Source organism: Brienomyrus brachyistius, chromosome 3 (assembly GCF_023856365.1).
Source record: "Brienomyrus brachyistius isolate T26 chromosome 3, BBRACH_0.4, whole genome shotgun sequence".
Lineage (NCBI taxonomy): Eukaryota > Metazoa > Chordata > Actinopteri > Osteoglossiformes > Mormyridae > Brienomyrus > Brienomyrus brachyistius.
This window is the reverse complement of record NC_064535.1, coordinates 10,304,852-10,330,314: the sequence shown is the minus strand read 5'-3', so window position 1 is coordinate 10,330,314 and position 25,463 is coordinate 10,304,852. Positions and strand designations below refer to the sequence as shown.

Below are 25,463 nucleotides of genomic sequence, written 5' to 3'. Positions count from 1 at the left end.
TCCTAAGCTATGGAACTTCATCAATATAGCCTTCCATCTCAGTCAGAACCACTGACAGAGACTATTCATTACAGTAAAATGAATTAACACCTACAGTATGAGGCAAACCAAAATTAGTTTCATGAACACAGGACGTAAAGCAATTTCTGTATAATTTAACAAAACTGCTGCCATAACAATACGGCTGTATTTTAATCCATACATGTTGTATTTATAAAAGTGGAAACTCAAATAGCCCTATTTGTAACTATATTCTGGGTGGCATGGTGCGTGGATCTTACACATTTTTACGGAATTATTTAATGCGTACTTAAGCATGAGCTTTAAAGGTACTAAGTGACCCCTTTTTAACCTTTGGACACCTGTCCTTAAAAAGCCCTGGAACGTACTTTATACTTAACTAATTAAGGATAATCAGACCTAAACCACAAAATTAAAAGCACACCACGCAGAAGGAATAAAAACGTGGATTGCACAAGGATCTTCATGCATTTACATGAAAAATCCTCACCTCTTTGCTCACCTGGCACATAACTGAATTGCTCTAATTACTTGTAATTATGCAACATTGTTTCCCTCCAGACATTTTCTGGTAGTTGATTTAACGAGTGTTCTAAGACACGTTCCTCTGTTCTTCTGTCAAACCCTGAAGCTAGAAAATTTGTATTTTATATTTTCAGGGACTTTTTAATTTAACACATGATTATGGGGGTTCAAAAGTAGTCAGCCTTTTAAAATTCACGGCCATTTAGCTATTTTTTTTTCTATTAAGTAATATTACCAATTTGAAATAAAGATGCTTTTGAAAGTTGTCATTTTTAAATAATATACCTGCATGTTTACAATGTGTTCTATAGCAGATTTAAATTACAGATATATAGCTGCTATTTAACATTGTGAAGAAGTATTTTACAGCCATTTTTAAATATCTTCAGCAATGAGTAGGTCTTTAAACTCTAGTTAAACTGTGGTACTTTTATATTAAGCAGAGGATGGCCTGTCCATCTCCAGCTAATAATATGGTTCCAAGTGGCAATATAGAATTAAAAAATACTCTATATAATTTTGGGTAATATACAGTAGAACAGAATCTACTTAACCTTCAAACACTCAGAGAGAAACAAAAAGAATTTTCTAGACCATACTGTGATTAGCATATTTTTACCTGCTTTATCCCACAAATGATCCACTGATGCTTCTCATAAACTGGATATTTTGTTCAACGTATTATTGCATCCTGGACTGCAGATATTTCCCCCCCAAAAACAGACACCTAATTCTGGAAAAAAAAAATCAGAAATCACAAGCATGCATTTAGCTATTTGACCTCCAGAGTATAAACAACTGTTTGCCAAGTGTGTAACATCTGCAGGCACGGCAGGTTCCCAGGAACTTTGGAAGATACATCAGAGAATGATTAAAAACAATATTAATAATAATGTTTGCCTTGCATAAGCGCAGACATGATGATGGGGATTGCAGTACCAGTGCCATCAGCCTACAGGCATTCATAATGTCATCAACATCTTATCATCTTTTTTTCCTTAAATGCCTGAAACCCCACATACCATGCAGCAGCTACAATTTATAAGGCAGCAGCTGCGTACCAGTTTGTAACAGTTAAAAGGCTCGTGACTTTGCCCGATAACCATCAGTGGTTGTTTAACAACATGCTATTAGTGAGAAAGTTTAAGGTTGGCTTCAGCGTAAGTTCCGCATCATAATTATGACCTGACAAATGATTTCATTCTCTCCATTGTGGGGTGAAGATCTGGTCATGACAGATATGTATTCCTTCTCTTCTTTAACTGGTACGAGGTAGTAATTTCTTTCTCAAAATATGAACCGATCCCCATTTCCCCACATCATTTTGCAATGATGGCGTTCCTCGTCTCGTACACAAACGATTACCTTGCGCTGAAAGACATTTAACAACTGCCCAGGGAAGGAAGAGACAGACGGCTGCAGATTTCAACATGAAAGCGTTAGAGGGTGTCACAATAACATAAAAGGTTTTAATTTGTGCTCACAAACAAAATCTGACACTGGAGTACACGGAAAGTTCAGCACGTTTGCAGTAAGCCTTTCAAATTCCTGGTAATACTTTGCTGTGTTAAGTAAGTGCTAGAAAGCAGCTGTGTGATTTCCTTGGTCCACATCTAGTGTGAGCTATTGTATATATAATAATATATATTCATAAGTATATAATGGGTTATACAGATTCTCTTAAGTCAGTATAGGCTTCTTGTCACTTACAGTCATTCTGTACTGTCCCACATCAATGACATATATCAATATGTAAAGTGCGAGCATGTAACATATATTCTGGCAAAGACTAAAACTTTGCTGTTCATATGAGTAGTTAGGCCAGTTCCTGCAGGGTAGCTCACACTACAGATTGCAAGGTAGTGTGAAATGAAAGAGGGGAATGAGGGGGGAGAAGGAGATGGTGAAAAGACGGAAGAGGGAAATATTTTTGTCTGCAAATCCTTGAAAAACAAAAACACAGCAAAGTTATGATCAACAACAACAACGAACAACAAATTTATTTTTGTATAGCGCAATATCACAACATTACATTGTCTCAAAGCGCTTTACAGCATCCGCACCCAAAGCCCCCAGTGAGCAAGCCAGAGACGACAGTAGCAAGGAAAAACTCCCAAGAAGGAAGAAACCTTGGGAGGGACCAGACTTAAAGGGGGAGCCCAACCTCCAGGGGCCGGCAAGGATAGTCAAATAAGAGAGATTAGAGAGATATCATGCTTAAGGGTAATTTAAAATGATTAATTAGGCTACAGTGTCAAAAAAATGAAGCAGCACAGAATTATATTCTTGCTAAATATCGTTATTTAGGTAGCAAGTTGGGTGGCTACTTATGTAAAGATACATTTAGAAGCAAGACAATATTTGTATAAGGTTAAGAATACTGTTTTTATGGGGTGAATAACATTAATATTTTTTTCCATTGCAGGCAAAAATGACAATGAATAATAAATGAATAAACACATGCAATTATTCATAATATAAAAATAGTTTCTCCTGAAAATGTCTACAGTGTGTTTAATGTATCTTATATTCATAGCAATATAACATCATAAAAACATTTTCAAATATATTACCGCATTTTGCTAGTCTTGATCTAATAGCATAGATCAACTGTCAATTAAATGTTTGCAATCTGATTCCTGATTGCTGGAATATGATTTGAATGTCATACAATGTTTCACTTCATTCACCCTTAGTTTTCAATAACTGCTTTTGCATGCACTACTCTTTGCATGTTGTTTATAACAGATTATTTCACAGATTAAGGTGACTTTTGAGCAATGGTAATAGGAGAATCGTCGACAGGAGAAACTATTAATTTAAAATGATATGATTTTTTTTATTTATTGGATAAAGAATGTTTTTTTTAATATTTTGCATTGTTGCTTGAATATTATACATTTGAAGCAAAAAACAGAGAGCTGAAGTTACTGTTAAAATCACTGAGATTATATAATAGCAATATAATAATTTTTAAAACAATGGATTATTTATGCTAAGCATAGATTTCTCTCAACATTTTCCTAATATACCTTTTGAAGGCTTTTGAAGATAATTGCTGTAGGACTGGAACATAATGATTATCCAGCCTTAGCAGTGATGACAGACAGGCTCAGAAAAAGGTCTCCGTAGAGCGTTCTTCTAACCTGTCACACTCAGGACCACCCACCCACACGAATAAGGAGGCGAGCCCAGTGCACATACTTCTGTATTGCACCGTTTAACCGCAGATAATTTCATGACCCGGCACTGCCTTTATCCTTCCAGTTAAATTCCAGGTATAGTGACTAACAAATACTCCATGCTTCATATCTGCCTCCTGGAGCTGTGCTAGAACTGGAGCAATTACCATCTTCTTTATACTTAGGTGGTTCAGGATAAATTTTCAGCTCTACGGCCCTCATGTTTCTCTGGTTAAACATTGACGCAGGGACCCAGTCTCTCTGACCTCTCCCAGCCTATCCGAGAGGAGATATGGAAGAGCTTAAATCACGAAGCTGAATGGGTGAAAACCTGCAATGACAGACAGCAAAAGCTCAGCATTCAGACTTCACTTCCCTCCTCTATGTCTCTCACTGTTTATGGCAGTGGTTATCAACTGCTGGACTCTGAATCCAGACCAAAATACAGTTTGATCCAGATTGTGTGATGAATTCAGGCACTGGATGCAGAAGTCCTTGGATTTATATTGCTGATGAAATTTGTCCATCTGGGTTAATGGGTTTAACATGTAACAAATTGTAGTCACTAAAAATTGCCCCTGAATTTGAGTCCCTGCATTCATTGCAGAATGAAGGAATATGGACAGCAGACCGTCATCGCTGCCTCCAAGATGCGCTGTCTCGGATTATTCAGCTCAATACCCTGGTAGGAGAGCTGCAGCAAGGGCTCACTGCTGTTTCGCCTCTTGACCAGTCTCCGCCCCGGTCGACCTCTGGCGTTCCGATTGCCACTCCCAAGAAGTATGATGACAACCGCAATCACTCCCAATCATTCTTATTACAATGCACTGTCTATGTTGATCACCATCTGGAGATCTTCCTGAGAGAAGTGGACTACGTGCACTTTGTCATCTCCTGTCTGACAGGCAAGGTTTGCGAATGAGCGACAGCACTGTGGACCGAAAAGTGCCCTGTCCTAAGTTCCTCCGCCATCCTCCAGAGTGCCTTCAGTGCGGTCTTCAGTCATCCTGTGGTGGGCAGAGGAGATTGATTGTGCAAACTCTGCCAAGGCAATCGATCCACAACAGACTTTTCCTTGTTCTGTACCCTGGGCATAGCACTCGTTGGCCTTCCTTCTGTCTCCAGGTGCTTTACTGATGGGCTCTCAGCCCAGAATTGCAAGCTGAGATTGTATGCCACATCCAGGTAGGCGTGTCCTTTTTTCTTAACATCACTCAGAAGCAGTTTACAGTACCTTTCATGCTGTCCAAGGCTCGTAACTGTTGACCCAGGAGCCGCAGCTCACTTTGTTGACATCAAATTAGTCCAGTAACATGCCATTCCAGTGGAGCTGGTGTTGCCCCCACAAGAAGCGGATAGGTCTCAGCACATGTAAAACCAAGCCTGTCCACTAGTGTCGCCCATCTATCTGTGGACGCCTCTGGACTTCCTCAGAGGGCTTTGCCATCTGGGCCATCCTCAGTTCTCTTTTTGTCGGCAAGGTGGTTTACAGTATTTGGTTGACAGATGGTTACAGCCCTGACGAACACACCTGGGTACTCTCTCCATGTACATCCTCAATGGTAGCTGCCTTACACTGAGACAACCCCGCCAAACCAGCCCCTCGCCCCCGTGGCGTCCCCCGCCCATCCTTCTCCGATCCAGTCCTGCCAAGTCCCTGCTACCCTCAGACTCCCCTGTTGTACTTACCTTTCGTTCCTTGCGTGTTCGTATGACTGATTCCCCTGGCTAATGACTTCTCCTGCTCTGTGACTCCAGCCCCGATAACCCACTCACTGATTCCACATGTCTGCATTTGTCTTCTTGTAAATCCCCTGTGGCCTGCATTTCGGTCCCTAAGTCTCTATTTGTTAAACAGGAGGAATAAAATCACTGAATATGTCAAAGCCTAACTTAGCCTATTCAAGTTGACATTTAATTGTTTGTCTAATAAAATCTATGATTCTTTGTTTGGATTCCAAAGAAAGTGCACCTGTTTATTGAAGATGGTGTGTCTCTTTTATAGAGAAAAACTTTTCTAGTGGTTAATTTAGAAAAAGAAAAACTTTTGTTAGAGTGTATACAGGCAGTCGTCAGGTTACAAACACAATCTGTTCCCCAAGTATGTTTTTAAGTGGAATTTGTAGGTTACTTAGTAAAATAATAATACATTAGATAATAATCATGCAGTAATAACAAAAGTAACTACATACTGTACTGTTCTGTACCATGAACCAACAAACCACTGAAGACATACAATGTTTTCATGAGCATCACAAAGCAGTGCATACATTCATTATTACGAACCACTGTATTTACCTGTATTTTCAATATAACACACTACATGGCAGTCCGTTCGTAAGTGCGAGTTGTCTGTAAGTCGGACAATTTTAACCTGAGAACTGCCTGTACAGGGATAACTTATTCCCTGTGGTAATAAAAGCCCCAAATGTGTAAAGCAGTGCGCATATTAGAGTGAGGAAAAATGCACACAAACAGCAGCATTATTAATTCATATCCAATGGAAAGATCAGAATTCAGACCTGTGCCGCTCTGTACTTGGGCTGCATGCTTGTTTTTTTCACATAAAAATTTTGAGCAGCCCTCCTACAAATGAGAGAAAAAAAACAATCCTTTTACCCCCCCCGTGTTTATAGTAGTATAATTCTATATCTTCAGTCTTCGCGACAGACTAGCTTCCGTGTTGTATTTGCCTTGGAAATGAGTGTGTTAATCTGCTGCAGTTAGAGAGCGACAAAAATCTGGGAAACTTGGTACAAAGGGTCAAGAGCTGACATATGTCAAATGTGCCTGAAACTTAAAACCCTGCAGATTCCCATCCGCTCGGAAACCTAAAGATACTATCCGAAACCATTGGGGAAATCCTGACATGAACCCCCTTCAGCGAGGAGCCTGGCGGAATGATCCTGTCTGCCCTGAAATACTGTGATGTCTGATTACAGCGAGTGAAGTAATATTAAGACTGACGTTGCATTTGACTTTTTTTTTATAAATTACATAATTTGATCCAAAACGGTATCACAAGAATTCAGTGGGTAAAGATGCACAAGATCCAAGAATACTCTCCAAGAATACTCTCCAAGAATACTCTCGCCAGAGATCACAACAGTTTGAGGTAACTCTTCCACATGACCGTCTCTCGAATAAATGTTTGGAAGGTATATGATAGGATAGATAAAGTTAACCGAACAGTACTATCAATTAAATCTGTGCCGGGTTTGATCTAATACCACACTTTTCGGTTAAAACATGTAATAATTTTTACAAATTAAAAAATCTTTCAACATCACAATGTAAGATTTTAATCCACAGAAACTTGACAAAGAAAGAGATACGGACTTCCAGTCAAAGGCAGTTTATGTTAGGTATTTCATTTCTTAATTTGATACTTTATTTAGTGAAGAAGATTAAATATAAAAATGCAAATATGTAAAAACTGTAAATCGAAGTATTTCTCCGGACAGGAAATGCAAACAATACATATGACACAGGCACGGAAATGAAACGAGGACTTTGGGGTATTTAGATTTATTTATTAGTAAACACTTTTTCCAAACGAATGCACAAGTGAGACAGATAGTATATCTCAAGCACATGGTCAAAAAAGGGTGTTTAAAAACAGCAGGGGAAACAAAGAAAATTGATGCTATTTAGTGTGACGGAGAAGCAACAAAATAATAAAACTAATAAGGTGTGTTGAGCAATAATTATAAATAGAAGGACAAATGAAGGTGGGAAGGCCACAGACGTGTCAGCTGAATGCAGCTAACTCTGCTGGTCACCTGATTTCCCATGATTCTGAGGTGCCAGTATATTTTAAAACGGTGATAATACACACATATATCAACACACTCAAACCAAAAATCTTCTTTAAAAGAATGTGCATTTGACACTTTCTGAGACTGAATGCTAGCTTAATGTGTAAAGATTGCCTCACTGAGCTCTCAAGAAGTGATGTACTCATGGGAACACCTTCTTTGTAGCTCTGCTCTTCCTCATTCTCTGGGCATGGAGAATTGCACAGTTTACACTTGAGATCAATCCAGACACTTTGTACAATTTTTATTACAAGAGGTTTTGTTTTCAAGAGGCTGTGACTGGGTGAAACCCATCTGACGATGAGGTAACTGCATTTTTTAAGAACAGTGGAACAATTCACATCAAGTACTAGGCTTAAACGGCCTAACTTGTTCTAATTCAGTGTTACACAATCTTATCAGGATTATTATGCATACCATAACAGTTAACAGGCAACGCTCACATAACCTGACAACCTTACAAGCAGTAAATTACTATTTAAGTTTCTAACAGACAATGTTACAGAGCTCTACGTCTCAAAGATATGCTGTATGTAGTAGAAGCTATTGTGTATCTAATTCATAATTAAGAACCAAACCCAGAAAGTACAGAGTGATTTAGTAAAAGAGCAGAAAACAAGACCTGATGAGTGATGAATAGCATTTTCATGGAAAAGGATTCAAAATAAAATGTGGATAAATAACTGCATTAATATTGCTTTTCACATTACAGAGCACATAAGGTTCAATGCAAAAAAAGTTCATAAAAGGAAAAGTTTTCTTTGACTTTTTAAAGAGTGATGCTTACTTTTATTTTACTTTCTTAATGACATATATTGGCATTCTGCAAATTTCTCTGTTTTACCATTAATATGAAACCCAAAATGTAACTCATACTTTTGCACACATGATCAAAATGTGCAACAGAAAGGTAATATCAAATAGCAGGAACATATTTCTTTCAGAATCGATATACAAAATGAAGTGATACTACCATCATGGTCACATTACTGTTGGGGCCCCAGTGCAAACCTGCTGAGACCTGCTGAAACTCTGCTCACATGAGAGACAAGATACGTTCACTTGTAAAGAATCAGAACAAATTCAATTTTTCAAACTGCTTATGCTTGAGATCCATTTCCCAATTCCACCTCAAAAGATATCTGTCACATGAAAATAAGAGAAGCAACTTGAGTTCCTTCTTGCCCCAACGTTCTGGAATTTTCATAATTGCAGAAAACAGTGATTCTTAGCTTTGCAAGGGACTCTCGATAAAGCAAAAGTATAGTTTTAATGAAAGATAAAAAATCTAAATCAGTCACTTTGACTGAGAGGGGAAATATCAGGTGCATCATCCGTCTTGAATTGTTACTCGTATTATATTTTTCCATTTCCTTTTATGAATTGCTAATGCTTTCTTCAAAGTAATACTGGCGACGATCAAAATGAATTAAAAAAAAACTTTAATTTAAACCCTGGAAATAGCTATGGAAGCTATTTCCCACAATCGTTCACATACAGAATATATAAAATAATGCACCCACTTTTCACATGCAAAATGTAGCATTCCAAGTAATATTGTTATTTTCAAAATTAACAAACATGGAATACTCATTATATCATTATAAATATGTGAAATAATAATCATCTCTGATTAAAGTTTAAGGCACAGACTAATGATCACTTAAGGTCAGTTATTATAATGTATGCATAATCTTTCATATAAAAATGTAATATGTTAAACATATTAAGCAAAAGATGTAGAAAGCAGAATATAAGATGGTAAAGTAGGGAGAGGATGACCTTATCAGAACAATGAACATGCCTCTGGGAAACTTGACAACTTGGATAGAAGACAGAGTATTTCTCGTGGAATGCTGTCTCTATGGTTGCAAGGAGTTGACAGTGATTTGACAGCAACTAATAACAATTGCATTTATGTACAGTATCTGCATGATACTACAATGAAAACTGAGAAATATATGCCAGGAAGAACTAACCAGAATGAATAATGTGACGACACCAAATGTAAGACATCAGGCTGCCATCGTGCGCCGGCACATTGAGGGGAGGCCAGTCCCACCCTTTCTGTCCAGACAGATAAATCCCTCGATTACCTTCACAAAGCTGAAGGCTCAGCCATATAATGCACCTCTACTTCATACAGTATATGAGACACCGACATCAGGTGCCCCCTCCCCCGCATTTGGAGAGTAAAGGATCATTATCTTGCAGCCTCTGCTGTCCTTATTCATCTCAATGTGAATTGCTAATTTGCTTTTTTTCATCTACCACTTCATCACTACATTATTTTCAGCATAAAAGAAGAAAAAAAAACATAGGAAAACATACCTGGCCAAAGGTGGGTGCAGCACGGTGGTGCAGTGATTAGCATTGTTGCCTCACACTTCTGGAATCAGAATTGAAATTGCCACCATGGCTCCTTGTGTGTGGAATTTGCATGTCCTCCCTGTGTCATTGTGGGGTTTCCTCCAAGTACTCCAGCCCCCCCCCCCCCCCAGAGTCCAAAAATACAGTTAGGTGATTTGGAGTTACCAAATTGCCCATAGGTGAGCATGTGTAAGTGTGCCCTGCAGTGGGTTGGTGCCCCATCCATGTTCCCTGCATTGCACCCATAGCACCACCAGCTGTTCTTGCAGTTAAAAAATGTGCCATTATGTGTCATTCAGGGTAGGACTTACCTTGGGCTTCCTGTGATAGGCTCCATGTAAGCCTGTATTAATTATGATATCCTGTAAAACCATTTAAAAAAAAATCACAAACAGATAGACAAATGTGTTAAAAATTCTTAGAGAATAAAAACTTCAATGTACACTTACACAAACTGAAAACTGATACATTCTAAATTGGAATACACTACTATCTTCAACATATAAATTTAGTAGAAAGTTATTTCCTTTGTGTATGTCAGTGTATATGGTTGGAGCATGTCATGCAACATCTTGAAGCAATGTGTATTTTAAAAAAATGAAATAATCTTATAAATACAAACATAGATGAAACATTTTACAAAGATAATGCTTCTCAGCGGTGCTGATGGTACGTTTGTGCTACGAATGACCAAGCCTGTTCTAGCTGTCGGCTTACATTAGAAAGGTCAAAAAGTGTAAACCACTGGAATTAATGAGCAGTAGTTTCAGTATGTTCAGTACATTGAAGATAATGCTCACAGTACATGGGCAACATTGAAGGCAGCTGTATTTGCCTTTCCCAGCATTGTGCGTAACTTCTGTGAGACACATAAGCACACCATTCCCTATTGTGACTGCTCACCCTTGTAATCAGATCATGATTCATGAAGAGTCAAAAACAAAGAGATTAAAATTCAGATTTAATCTGCAGCGGGAACTTGAACTTTTGATTGCAGGAGCCTTTCATACACTGTAATCACTTATGACATCTCTTTCTAGCAGATTCTGTGACAGACTTCTCAATTTTACTTTGGATTTTCGAACTTTCCTTATTCCTCTGAGTCTGTCAAACAATTCAAATCAATGACCCAATTGACCACTGAGGTCTAGGCGCCATTCTTTGTGTATAATTGTATTTTCTGGTAATTAAACATTATTGCAAAATACAAACACAGGTGCAAGAACAGCATTACCTCAAATGTTTCTGCAATTTAAAGGGCTCATTAGATCATGGGAAAAAAGAAACAGATTTTGCTTTATCAAAAAACTCACTCATTTTCTTTTCTACAAAGGTACCCATTGACCACACTGGTGCCAGTCTGCTTCATTGCTATTTGAATATCCTTTATGTAATGTTTATCTAATTACAACCTAGGGCAAACATAACTTTCACCATTTGGTACACAGGTTTTCCTTTCATCTGTGGAAAGGGAGCTAAAGACAATTGGCCCAGGCTTGCCTAATAACTTCAGTGACATGGAAAAAAATCCAAAATGAGTGAATGCTGAGAACCTTTTAATTATTTTCATTAGCTGTTGTGAACACTATCTTCTTTCCTTGTGGTACAGGCAGTCCCCGGGTTAAGATAATCCAAATTACGGATACTTGTATTTACGAACGGACTATCATAAAGTCTATTATAATAAAAATTTGAGTTAAATACAATGGTTTGTAATGATGAACAAACGCACTACTTTGTGACACTCGTAAAAACATTGCATGGTGTCAGAGGTTGGTCAGCTCATGATTCAGTACGGTACTGTATGTAGTTAATTTTATGATTACTGCACAATTACTATATATAGTTATATACTGATATTATTTATAAAATCTACCTACAAATTTGACTTAAAGACAGACTTAGGGAATGGATCTAAGTCAAAATCTGTACTGATTGTATTTCTTTCCAGCATTCCTGGCCACTGTGTTTAATCAGTAATCTGCAGTAAAATGTGTACATATAGACACAATTAAACAGGTAATTGTGAATTCCTTACCAGTTTTACCCAGACCAATGCAATCAGACGCATCATGTATTTTCAGCAATCAGCAGCTTTCCCAAAGGGAATCCCGAGGAGACCCCCGTCCCTAGACCTGGGGTCGCAGGGAGCTGAGGGGGGGTGTGGACACACAGGAGGGGCTCTGGACCAAGAGAATATGATAGCGCTTTCGCTGAGTTTATTCTTCGCCCAGGGTATTAAGTGATGGGATTAAGGGGCAAGCCTGAAGAAAGACAGGGGCAGAGTGCGCTGCAAACCCAGCATGAAGGCGTGCTGAACTCTGCCGTCTGAAGGTACATAGCTGCGATTCAAAGGGGGAAGCTCAATAGGTATGTAAAGAAAGCATCTGCTTTCTGTTTCGGCTCGTTTCTTCAATGGCCAGTACAGCCTAAGTCAGCCATCACGTGGAAGACAAAGGGATCAACATCTTGCACAGAAGAAAGAAGTTGGAAATAATGAGAACCTGCTAACTTGTTGAAATGCTTAATGCATAAATGATCTAGTCAGCAGTAATTCATATAAGACAGGGATACAAAGTAGCTTTTGTGCAACACTGAGACGCTAAGGATAAATGGCAGATTACAGTTAACAACATAAGTTGTTACCCAGAGAGGTAACAACTAATAGTTCATTCCTGTTTGATTGTGGCCAATGTCTTTTCATGGTATAATTGTGTTATATGTTTAGTTCTCTGAGGTTTAATCAGGTTTTTCATTCTCATGATTTCTCCTCTCCAGCATTTTATTACAGTACTAATAAAATACAGTACATAAACATAACATCTAGTATTATTGTTCTGGCTGCCTTCTCATTATCTAAGAATCTGAGCAGCTCTGCGATTTACACAGAGAACTTCTTTTGTTTGTTAAATTGATCTACATGCAGAATTCAATGGAATATTAATTAAAATGAACTCCAGTAGTACTTTAGTTTTACTCTAAACCGACTTCGGAAAACAACATTTGTCACACTGGTTGTTTTCTGATTCGCTGGCGTACATGCAGCTCATTTGATGTGTTTTATAGTAAATGAGGGTAGAAAAGCACAATAAAATGTACAATTAAACTAAGTGTCCCTGGTTTCTCTTCAAATGGAGGTAGGACTACTTAATGTTACTGTGTTACTATTAGTATTAATATTATGGTAATATTTACAAAGTCCTTTAAATGAAATTAAAAAAATGATTTCCCTTGAATTTTCAAAATTTTTTTTTAATTCTTCAACAGTGTTGCATAAAACAGTATATTATTCACAACAGGTTAAGGAATAGCTAAAGTGTAGATGATGCAGCTTTCCTCTTCCTCAAATGTGAAACAATTTCTAAACAATTTTCAAAAACATAAATGCTGTCAAATTTTCTGTCTTGAAAGGCAACAATAATACTGTCTTTATCAGACTAAGCACACCTATCAATGAGCTGACCGCATTGTTGGGTAACTGCATTATGAGATAAAGGGGCACCCTGCAGACAATTGCTTATTAACTGCCTAAAATTAATGCTGCGTTGGCTAAATTCTGCAACCGGCAACCAAAGATAGATAGAGGGTTATAGAATGGAGCAAGACAGTCTAGCATCCCTTTCTTGAGAGACAAAGGGGTTAACCTAATGGGCAACATTCCACTTCCTCTCTCCAGAGAGCAGGGGGCCCGATTTGCAAAGGATCACTCATCTGCAGGCCCAGACAGCGATGGCCTTTTCTAATTTGTCCCAGGATTTTCATGCAACTCCTGCTTTGAAACATACAGCATAGCAAATAAACAAGTAATGAAGAACTATCAAGACGAGCAGGAATTTCAAGAACATCTAATCCGCAAAATGACACCTGTCACCAACATATCATGTTAAATAAATACAAGGAAAACACACAGGTAACGCTGGCACTGTTATTACCATAAAATATATCTATCTAACAAACTGTTTATCCAGTACAGAGCTACACTGTATTATCTTCTATAATCAACATCAGTTAAGATATGTATTAAGTAATTTCTTTCCCCCAGAAATCATTTAACACTATTTTGATCATGTATTTAATTACCATTATGTTAGTCATTTTCCAGATGCATAAGCATGTATCAGAATGTTGTTTTCATCCAAACATATATACACACTGACATATATGATCAGATATGCATTGTGCAATTGTCTTTCTGTACACCACTACTGTACTGTTTTCTGTCCATGTAACCTAATTGACAAAATGTTTACAAAAACAGACCTTCACTGGGCGCCTTTTCTCTGTTAACTTAAGAAACTGTAGTACATGAAAATGATAAAAGGTCAGAAAAGATCTACCTTACTGATCCCAGGTGTAAATTCTATATACAAATTCTATAAGCCTAATAAACATGCACAATATGCTAACATGTATCAGCTGATTTACATACACGAAGAATTGCATAACTTTTACATAAAATTCAATCCATGCTTTTTTGCCATTCACTCACTAATACCTATGAAGTCAACAATTGTATAATACTTGCTATGCAAATGTTCTGCTAGAAAATAAATTGGAACAGTACTGCACATATATGTGCTATTTTGTTTAATATTCCATTTTTCTATTCTGTTAAAATGGTTTAGATTGTGAAATACTGTACTGGTAGTTTTTGCACATTATTTATTGAAATCTTCACTGGACTACTTAACGAATCTTTTTGAAAGAAGTATTTGGTAAGAAAGTGTTGACAGAAAAAAGGAAAAGGAAATACTAGTTGGGTTTTCATTCATAATCATTCACTGTAAGATCAGTTAGGTTGCTGACATCTTAAAACAGTATTTTTATTGACTAAATGTATGAGGTCCCTTGGGGGCGGGATTTGAGATTTTGCCTCTACAGGTGAGCATTGTATTAGTTTTTCCGGGGGGATTTCTCCATGGATTTTTCAGTAGTTCAAACACCTGGATTTTGGAAAGATAAAAATAAGGATATGGATAGCCTCCTTACTTTTCAGAAGTAAGCATCATGCCAGGTTTGAGAAGGAATGGTAATGTGTGAAGTAGTTTCTCCATCTGCCAGGTAAGGAAGAAGCTAATTACAGAAAAACTCAAATGCTTCTCTTTTAGAAAGTGATTTGTCACGTCAGGAGGTCCTTAGTTCACCTACCCTCAACACGTAAACGACAATAATGGACAGGGGAAAAAAATATTAAACTCCAGAACTTTTTTCTACACTTTACCAGCAGCAGTACCCACCATGCAGAAATCACTAACAATTATGGGCAATCCTATGGGTAACATAGGTGGATACCTAGGAAACCTAGGGTGTAACATGGGCCTTTAATGTAAAAATCTAGACATGTCTGCAAGAAGAATCCCAGATACTTGTGAAGACCATAGTTGGAGTAATCATGTGTCTGGTTGGGACCTACGTACAACAGTGGTGTAACCCTTGCAACTGGAAGACAATGGATAGGTACTTTGTGGTACTTGAGTGCTTCCCAGGGTATTCTACGCACTTCTGTGAAGTAAATATGGTTAACCACCACGGAGTGCAAATCTGGGTTTTATTACATCGAGTTCAAAGAGTTCAAAGATCTGGCCAAAGAATGACACATAAACACCTCATACTAGAATGTCCGGTTCATGCTGCCAACTTTTCTGTCTGCTGCTCAGTGAGTTGTTGTGGGAAGAACAATGGTATTTTAGGGCTGCTGATTGGACGGGCAGCTCTGAAGCAGGGAGTACAAATCAAGGTGGATGATTGGTGCAGTCAGGGAGTACATGTGCACGAACCGAAATGTGCATTAAGATTAGTACTGCAAACTGGTGTATGTATGCGGTGTTTGTCAGGACTGAGGACTTCTGTTTTTTTTGGTATGTCCTTCATGTTCTTCACTTGCTTGCCAATATTCATGGTGTTCCACTTGGGGGCACTGTGAACAAAACAACATTACATGAATAAGGACTTATACAAAGCATTCATTTAATTAAACTGAGAGTGAATACAAAAAACTTTTGGGGATTTTCAAGACTGAACAACCCGGGACGGATTACGGACCAGGCCAGCGGGGCCGCTGCCCAGGGGTGCAGGGGGCCCGTGGGGCACCTAGCCCAAAACAATTTGCAACGCTTATCAACAATGTATTTTCGTTTGGCTATTTTAGAGGGCCTACATTCTTTGATCCTCTGCCTACAAGGGCCCCTGACCCTATAGGGAGGGCGTTTGGCTACCAAGGGCCCTTGAATTGTGGAGGTTGTGGTGGTGGTGCTGGTGGTGGGGGGGGGGGGGGGGCTTGCAATCATTTTGCCCAGGGGCCCACACAACCCATAATTCCCTGTGAACAACAGCAGATGTATCGGCCACAAGAACCAGGTTTTAGGCATAACTTTTTAAAGAAAAATAAATTATATATAGAATTTTCTTAATATGATAGCATAACTACAGTTATGGCTGTACTGGGCCATGCTACACAATCCCAACCCACATATTACCTGTTCCCCCCAAAGTAAACATGAAACCTACACCCCTGCTCCGAGGTATGTGTCTAAATGTATGACAGGACCAATTCAGCAATGTAGTGAGTAAGAGCCTCTTATGTTTTACTGCTCATGGCTTGCCTGTAGACTTTCTCACTTCTCTAGAATTTGCGCTAAAGTTCGTTGTTGCGGTCTTTCTCTGCTAGCATTAGCAAAATCTGCACTATGGTGTCCACAGATGTTTGAGCAAACTGCTTGTGTTAAATGACATGCTTTTCCTTCCGCCTTTTGACACTTTAGCAGAACAGAGCTTACAGTCTGCTTTACTTCTGCCATTGTCCCTTATCTTAAAATATGTCCAAAGTGCTGACATTCTCCGCGTATACTCGGCAATTGACCAATGCTGGTCTTCTTGCCATTTATCCTTCCCAAATGTTTCCAGTTGACAAATCTCTCGCAAGACCAAATATGATTGGGAAGCAAAAAAAGAAAAGAAAAAATGTCATGGCTTTGAGTCTTAATGTAATATTGCAATTAAGTGGTATCGGTGCGTGGTATCAGAGAATTTTACGAGTACGAGTACATGAACGTAGTATCGGCCTGAAACTGTACCGGTATCGGAACATCCCTACTCGTTTTACTAGAATATTACTTATCAACTTTGGAAGCTCATCATAAAAGTGTCATGACAATGGAAAGATTCAGGGCACTGACATCAGCACTTCGCTTTGACGACCGCACAACTAGACACTGGCTCTTCAATATCACAAGCTCTACGGCACCACTACAAGGCAGTGACTCATCATATCTTCAGTGATACTATGATGGAATGGCTTTGATATGCACTAGAACGTGATATGTATGCAATTGGACTGTAGAGGGACCGTTAAACCTCTCTGTGCCGGACAAATACAGTGATACCTGTACTCACGAGCGTAATTGGTTTGAAGACACAGCTTTTGGGTACAAATAATTTTTCCCATAAGGAATAATGGGAAAGGGATTAATTGGTTTTCCGGCCCCAAAATACCCCCAAACAAATCATTTATAGGCACAATAATTGAGCTTTTGACAATATAAATAGTATTGATTGAGAATATCATATTTTTCGGCATGTTAGACACACTTTCATCTTTAAATGAATAAAAAAAACTGTGCTATGGCTGTACTCGAAAGATACCAAGTCTCGTAGGCTAGGCTGCTCGGCGTAGCCTACAGCGAGCATAAAAAACTGTTGCGAACAATAAAACATTGAAAAACAAGCCTAAATATTACAGAAATTGTGTTGCTAATAAAAATGTAGGAAAAAAGGCTAATTATCAGTGCTATCACAAATTTACGAAAAATTGCTTACAATATGGCAATCAGCTAGCCTATGAGGGAAGGATACGTACCTCTTTCCCGTATTGTACGTAACATCTGTACATACGTATCAAACAGTGTGTTAGGGTACTGCTAGGGTACTGGGGGGCGGCATGGAGGTGCAGTGGTTAGCGCTGTTGCCTCACACCTCTGGGACCCGGGTTCGAGTCACATGTGTGTGGAGTTTGCATGTTCTCCCCATGTCGTCGTGGGGTTTCCTACGGGGTTCATGAACATGAGTTCAAGACTTCAGGCAGTCATTGTCTGCAAAGAGTTGTAATAATAATAATCAATACTTTATTGATCCGCGTTGGGAAATTGTCTTTATGCCTCCTTCGACTTGCTCTTTTTCATCGAGTAAGTTGTCTGTGAAGGGCTGCCACCCATAGTGGTGCACAGGGAGCTGGGGGTTAAGGGCCTTGCTCAAGGAGCCACAGGCTGAAGCTGGGTTTGAACCGGTGACCTTCTGATTACAGGCACACAGGTCTAGCCCACGGAGCCACACACTGCCTCCCAACTAATGTTTCAACAAAGTATTACAATTGAACATTTTATTTGCAGTTATATTAATTTGTCCAATTACTTATGAGCCCCTGAAAGGAGGGGATTGTGTAGAAAAATTACTTTAGTTCCCCACATTTTTATACAATGTTTTTGTTCTACCCACTGAATTAAAGCTGAAAGTCTGAACTTCAACTGCATCTGACTTGTTTCTTTTAAAATGTATTGTGGTGATGTACAGAACTTAAACATTGAAAAACTTTGTCTCTGTCCAAATATTTATGGTTCTCACTGCAGCATTGGGAAATACTTTTTTCAGTACTTTTTTTTAACTACTTCATGTAGAACTTGCCCCTGGGCATATCTTAATATGTCCACTAGATGGCGGTGTAAGATTATTTGATTTGAGAATCTAGCCATCATTTTTGTAACTGATGAAAAAGATATATTCCAATAAGAGAAGTTTTGTACTACACCTGCATTACTCCAGAAAATTTTAGGAGCTGTTCTAGATAAAATGTCTATTTGGGAGCTGATTGTTTTGGAGATTTCTGAACGTGAGCCAAATGATTTGGGGAGCTATTCGTTTAATACACCCAACAGCCATGACATTAAAAACACTGACGGGTCAAGTGAATAACATTTATTATCTTGTTACAGTGGCACCTATCATTGGCACCATCACAATTTAAGAAAGTAAGTAGTTTGTTTGTGAAGCTGATGTTTTGGAAGCAGGAAAAATTGGCAAGTGTAAGAATCTGAGTGACTTTGACAAGGGCCAAATTGTGATGGCTAACATTTCCAATATGGCAGGTCTCGTGGGGTGTTCCTGGTATGCAGTGGGCAGTACCTACTAGAAGTGGCCCAAGGAAGGCCAACCGTTGACCTGGTGATGGGGTCATGGGCGCTTGAGGCTCATTGATACAGTGCTTGGGCAGCAAAGGCGAGCTGGTGTGGTGTAACACCACAGGAGAGCTACTGCAGCACACAATTGTTGAAAAACTTAAAGCTGCCTATGATAGAGAGATGTCAGAACACATAATCCATGCTGACCCCTGTCCACCTCCAAAAGCCTGTAAAATGGGCACGTGGGTGTCAGAACCAGACCATTGAGCAATGGAGGAAGATGGCCTGGGTTAATGAGTCACATTTTCTGTTACACCATGTGGATGGACAAGTTTACCTTGCAAGCTGGTGTAGGCAGAGTGATGGCCTGGGCAACGTTCTGCTGGGAAACTGTGAAACTGTGGGCCCTGGCATTCATGTGGATGTTACTTTGACATGTACCACTTAACTCAACATTGCTGCAAACCAAGTACACCCTAAGTACCGTGGCAATGTATTTCCCGATGGCTGTGGCCTCTTTCAGTCAGGTAATGTGCCCTGCCATGCTGCAGAAATTGTTCAGGATTGGTTTAAGGAAAATGAGTTCAAGCTGTAGACTTGGCCTCCAAATTCCCCAGATCTCAATTAGATCAAGCATCTGTGAGACATCCTGGACAAACAAGTCCGATCCATGGAGGCCCCACCTTTCAACTTACGGGACTTAAAGGATCTGCTGCTAATGTCTTGGTGACGGATACTACAGGACACCTTCACAGGTCTTGTGGAGAGCATGCCTCAGTGGGTCGGAGCTGTTTTGGCAGCACAAGGGGGACCAACACAATATTAGGCAGGTGGTTTTAATGTTAAGGCTGATCGGTGTATGTGGAGTGTAGCAGAAAAAATGCTTTGTTCCTTTGTTTTTTTACTTGCTTTTTCTTCATTTATATTAATTGGGAACGCTTCCAGATTTGGTTTGATGCAAAGAACGTCCATGATGACTTTGTGACAGTACCCCCTCCTTCTAGGGTACAACCAGATGTTTCACCCAGAGGCCAGGGACCACGGAGGTCATTCCCTTGATCTGGAACGGGTTTATCTTATGCTATTCCTACATCACACAAGCGTCAAGAGTGGTTCACTATAGAGGTGGCACCAATCCGATACTCATTATCAGTTATGTTGGATTGGATTGGATATCGGAGAGCAAGGGAGTAAGAAACCGATCTGATTTTCCATCAGAGACAGTCTGAAAAATCATGAACATTCCTGTGATGGCTAGTTCTTCAGCAATGCAAGTTCATCGGAACTGCCATGGCGGTTGTGGGAGATATACAATAAGCCCTTCACATTTGTACATTTGGCATTTGCAATTTTTGTTATTCGCAAGCTGGCTGTGAACAATTAATCGGCAATATTTTTGGAGCTTGCAGAAAGATTGCAGAAACGTGCAGACAACACATTAGTCAAAAACAATACTGAGATGATTTGACTCATATAAAATCACATCATATGTAACTTTTAGTAATGCATAAAAATTTTTAGTGCAAGTGCATATTTTATCATTAATGTTAAAAGTCTTGTCTTGGGTGCACTGAAAATTGTTTCTTGGCTAAACTTGTCAGTACGGTTAATTTAGCATTTTTAATGTACTTTACGCTGAAGGACCAAAAAAAACAAAATGTGCAATGTATGTTAGGCTAGTGCAGATTTTTCATGAATCTCAACACTAAAATTTAAAGTCAGTGAATTCTCTTCCAGGACACAGAGCCATAAATTCCAGAGTGTTTGACAGTAGCAGAGCTATTCAGCATATTTCACTATGGCACGCACAAACACTTTTGGCCAGAGCAACAATGGTGCTTCAGATGAATCTCCCAATATGCCTGTCTACAGAAAGGTAAGGCATTGCAACAGAACCAAGACAATAATATGAATTGTGTGCTTCAGTACGTTTGAGAAATGCTAAATAAACTGCCCATTTATTAGGACATCAGAAGTATTTCAAGAGTAAACTGACTGACATTAAAAAATCTCAACTTTTCATTCTTCAGATCGAGGATGTAGTAACAAATGCAAGATTAAAAAAATGGAATTCTTTTCGAACAGTGAAAAGCTTTTTATTCAATAAAACGGGAAAAAACAAGGGACAAAAAGAAAGAGAAGAAAAAATGGTTAAAATAATAACAATGGTAATACTAATCAAGGAAGAGAGACGACGACAATAACTAAAGCTCATTAGACCGGCAATTATTGTTATATCTAGATCTATATGCAAAACATCGAAAATGTTGGTGTGGATACAGATCACCTGTTGCAGATTCAGAACAGCCAGGGGGTGGAATTCTGGTCGCGATAGAGCCGTCCGTTGACGTACAGTTTGTCGACCGCGATGATGGCACGGGAACCTCCGTCGATGAATTTTTTCCGAAACTGGTCGTTGATACTAAGGTTTGTTCCTTTTAATTCCCGGCCGCGGCTTTTAACCAGTTCTTTTTGTTTAAAGTGCTCGAATTTGGCCACTATTGGTCTGGGTCTGCGTCTGTCGGGTCTCTTCCCTCCTAGTCGGTGAACTCGATGGAAGCTGATGGTTTCAACTATGTCCTCTGGGAGTTTTAGCCGAGTTTGGATGAACTCTTTCACCGTTGCTTCTGGATCCTCGTCTGCTTTCTCCAGGATACCTGAAATTATTAAATTGTCTCTCATGGAGGTCAATGATAGTTTCTTTTATTTTTTTATTTTCCTCCGAAAGGCGCGTCACTCCATCTGTGAGGGATTTTACAGATTCCCTGAGGATCGCGTTTTCTGCAGCGAGCGATTCCACCTGTTGGCTGTACTCCACTTGCTCGCGCAAAGCCTGGAACTCTTTATGGAGAATTTCCATGAGGGACAGACGCGCATCAAAGCTGGATAGTCGTTTAACTATAGACTCCAAAATGTCCGTCACGTCGTTGGTATTACGAGAAGCTGCTTCTGGGGAGTCCTCAGGAGGGCTTCTCTTGGAGGACGAGTTGTTTTTACAGGTGGAGGTGGTCGCTGTTTTGTCTGATTTCCCCATAGCAATTCTGTCGAAGCACTCATCTAGAAATTTTTCTAAACTGTTCAGAATTTCACTGTGCTCCAGGATGCTAAAGTTTTTTTTTTTTTTACGGATACAACTAAAATTTATTTGATTACCTTTAAGGTTGTCTAGAGATAAATTGGCGTAAGAAGAATCCGATTGATAAACTTTTTGCAGTCAGCTGCGCACCGCCATGTTCAATATTGCCGTGATTCTCGTCGAGGTCTCGCGTTGTTACAGCATAGCCGTCACACTAACTCACTAGAGTTGAGCTGTATTTTCTTCATTCTTAATTGATTGATTTTAGATATTTGTAATAAAGTGGGTTGGATTTTATTTTTACGTGCCTCTTTGTTATTGTCCCTTTGCGGGGAGGGTTCGAACTTAGCCACGTTACAGAAGGAACATTAGGGGTTCCTACTGCCCTTACCAGGAGGCAGCGTGGTCAGAGAGCAGTGTGGGTATTCTGTGCTTTGGGCACCAGAAGAAAGCACCGACATGTTCTAAAGAAACTTTAGCGGTATTTTAAAAGAAAAAAAAAGAATCAAGGAATAACCCAGTTAATTCTTGTTTAAATAAATTGACGCAAGAGTGTCGGCTCTTTGAAGAAAATACCATATGGCTCTACGCGCATGCGCTACATGAGAGCGAGCCAGAGAGGAAAGCGCACGCGCTCATTTAAACAAGAATTTACCGCGTTATTCCTTGATTCTTGTTGAAATGCTTAGAGCGTTTTACTTTATTATTAACATTGGCAGAAAAATGCTTCATTACTTAAACCCCTATAACCATAACGTTTTTTATTTGAAATAGGCGCTCCGCTGGTGTCTATCATTTGGACCGCGTTCACAGACCTGCCGATTATGGCCGAACTCTGGGACTCGCTCATTTCGCCTTTTGGCCTATTTCTTCTACAGGTTTGCTGTTCAAATGCTTTCTTCAACCTAACACTGATAAATACCGCTAAAGTTTTAAACATTTTGGTGCTTTCTTTTAAAATACGCCGTGGCGCTTGTGCCTACTCCTAACACATGGATGCGGCCGGACGGGTCCCCGCTGGACGTGTATCTTACATTCATCCCGTTATGTTTTATTCCTTAAAAACGTAATTAAAATTACAACGTAAATACATGTAACGTATTTTCATTCTATTAAAGTTTAAAGGCAACCCTTATCACCCAAACCATATGCCCCCCTATCGGCAACGCGTAATAGACATTTGGAATATTCCTGACATTTAACATCACCTACTCACATTCAATTGAAAACACCTGTCTCTTCTTCGTTTTAAATGCTTTATTTACAAGTATTTACATAGTTAAGTAGTACTGATTGAACATAGAACATATTGACTGTCTCATCCATTACTGGCTTCCTCATCTTGCATCATTTTCTCCCTTGCCTTGTACTCCTCCACCAGTGCCTTGTACTCCTCCTCCAATCCCTTGCACTCCTCCGCCATTGTCAAAGTCAAAGCCTTGCTCTCCTCCTCCTCCATTGCCTTGCTCTTCTCCAACAATCCCTTGCACTCTTCCGCCATTGCCTTGCACTCCTCCGCCATTGCCTGGCTCTCCTCCACCATTGCCTTACACTTCTCCGCCATTGCCTTACACTTCTCCGCCATTGCCTGGCTCTCCTCTGCCATTGCCTTTCTCTCCTCCTCCTCCATTGCCTTGCTCTCCTCCACCAATCCCTTGTACTTCTCCTCCACCAATCCCTTGTACTTCTCCTCCATTGCCTTGTACCCCTCCTCCATCGCCTTGTACTCCTCCATCATTGCCTTGCTCTCCTCCTCCATCATTGCCTTGCTCTCCTCCTCCATCATTGCCTTTCTCTTCTCCATCATTGCCCTGCACTCCTCCAACAATCCCTTGAACTCCTCCACCAATCCCTTGCACTCCTCCTCTATTGCCTTGCACTCTTCTGCCATTGCCTGGCTCTCTTCCTCCAATGCCTGGCTATCCTCCTCCACCACCACCACTGTCTGGCTCTCCTCCTCCTCCACCACCACTGCCTGGCTCTCCTCCTCCACCTCCACCATCACTGCCTGGCTCTCCTCCTCCACCATCACTGCCTGGCTCTCCTCCTCCTCCACCATCACTGCCTGGCTCTCCTCCACCACCACCACCACCACTGCCTGGCTCTCCTCCACCACCACCACCACTGCCTGGCTCTCCTTCTCCTCCACCACCACCACTGTCTGGCTCTCCTCCTCCTCCACCACCACTGCCTGGCTCTCCTCCTCCACCACCACTGCCTGGCTCTCCTCCATTGCCCTTCTTCCTTTCCCTTTTTTTTCAAAATACTTCTTCAGCCAGGATTTCTTTTTCTTTCCTCCTTTGTCCTTCCCTTTTCTTTCCTCCTTTGTTTCTGTACCTTCCCCTGGTTCGTTTAGTACCGCTGGCGGCCTAATGCAGTTAAGGAAACACCACTTCATGCTGAGATGCGTCACAGTCAATGTCTGGTTTGTTTTGAATGATATTAGTGCCTACAGCTCAGTTTATACCTTCAGAATGATGACATCAGAGTTGTCATGGTAACAATCTGTTCTAGAATTCTATTTGAAAAACAACTGTAGGTGCCATATTTGGTCAGTGGTTCAATTTTTTTTAATTCTTTGCATTTTTAATATGCTTTATTCAGCTCATATTCTGCAGCATATATTGTATGAATCTCCATATTTAGCTTAATTAGTTTAGGTGCAGATAATATTCTGTACTTGCAAACAATGCAGAAACCTACCAAACATTGCCGGGCCGTTCCTGTGCTCACAGAGCGTAGTGAGCTTTACTTTACTCAGGAGGAGGACAGGCTCACATTTTCTGACCGTGGCCATGCTGTGCTATATTGTGAAAGGTGCTGAACTTAGTGATGAGACAGTTAATACCCAGATTCTGGAGATCGCCTCCTCAAAGTGTGGCCCAGCGACTTCAAGCTGGGAATCGGGGCTTGCTAAGTTTATGCAATATCACGTGACCGATGACTTCCGATTCATCCTGAGGTGTAAGAGGCTTTGAATCCTGTTGGCTCTTCAAAACTTTTATATACGTAAGTGAGATGATTCTAATTAGCAATGGTAGTGGAGGCCAGTTTTTAACCAAAGAACCAGCCGCCAGGTGATGGGTCACAGCAAGGAGAGAGCCTGAAGGAATTGGCAGCACGTCGGCGAGCTGCAGTTTATGTATGGTTAGTTTAGTTGTTCCTGGCAGTAAATACAGTCCCTGGTTTTTATGTATGCGTCACTGACGAATGTAAGTACTAAGTTTATTGATTATAAGTGATAAGTGCCGCTGTACTAATTTAGTTTACTTAATTGCGCGGGTAGGTTAACGTGACCTAG

The 25,463-nt window shown here is 39.9% G+C and overlaps 1 protein-coding gene across 3 annotated transcripts; it reads right to left on the bottom strand.

Moving 5' to 3' along the window:
* Positions 1–23,401: 23,401 nt before the first annotated feature.
* On the bottom strand, positions 23,402–24,747 carry LOC125739295 (cilia- and flagella-associated protein 251-like). 3 transcript variants are annotated; one of them, XM_049009240.1, is made up of 3 exons: positions 24,246–24,747; positions 24,189–24,209; positions 23,402–24,155 (listed from the first exon to the last, which is right to left on the bottom strand). In XM_049009240.1, the coding sequence occupies exons 1-3, from the start codon at positions 24,558–24,560 to the stop codon at positions 23,481–23,483; spliced, it is 1,011 nt and encodes a 336-aa protein (XP_048865197.1). In that variant the 5' UTR covers positions 24,561–24,747; the 3' UTR covers positions 23,402–23,480. The 3 variants fall into 3 exon arrangements, with proteins under 3 accessions (XP_048865197.1, XP_048865195.1, XP_048865198.1); XM_049009238.1 differs by lacking the exon at positions 24,189–24,209 and having other exon boundaries at positions 23,402–24,182; XM_049009241.1 differs by lacking the exon at positions 24,189–24,209 and having other exon boundaries at positions 23,402–24,149.
* Between the last annotated feature and the right edge of the window lie 716 nt (positions 24,748–25,463).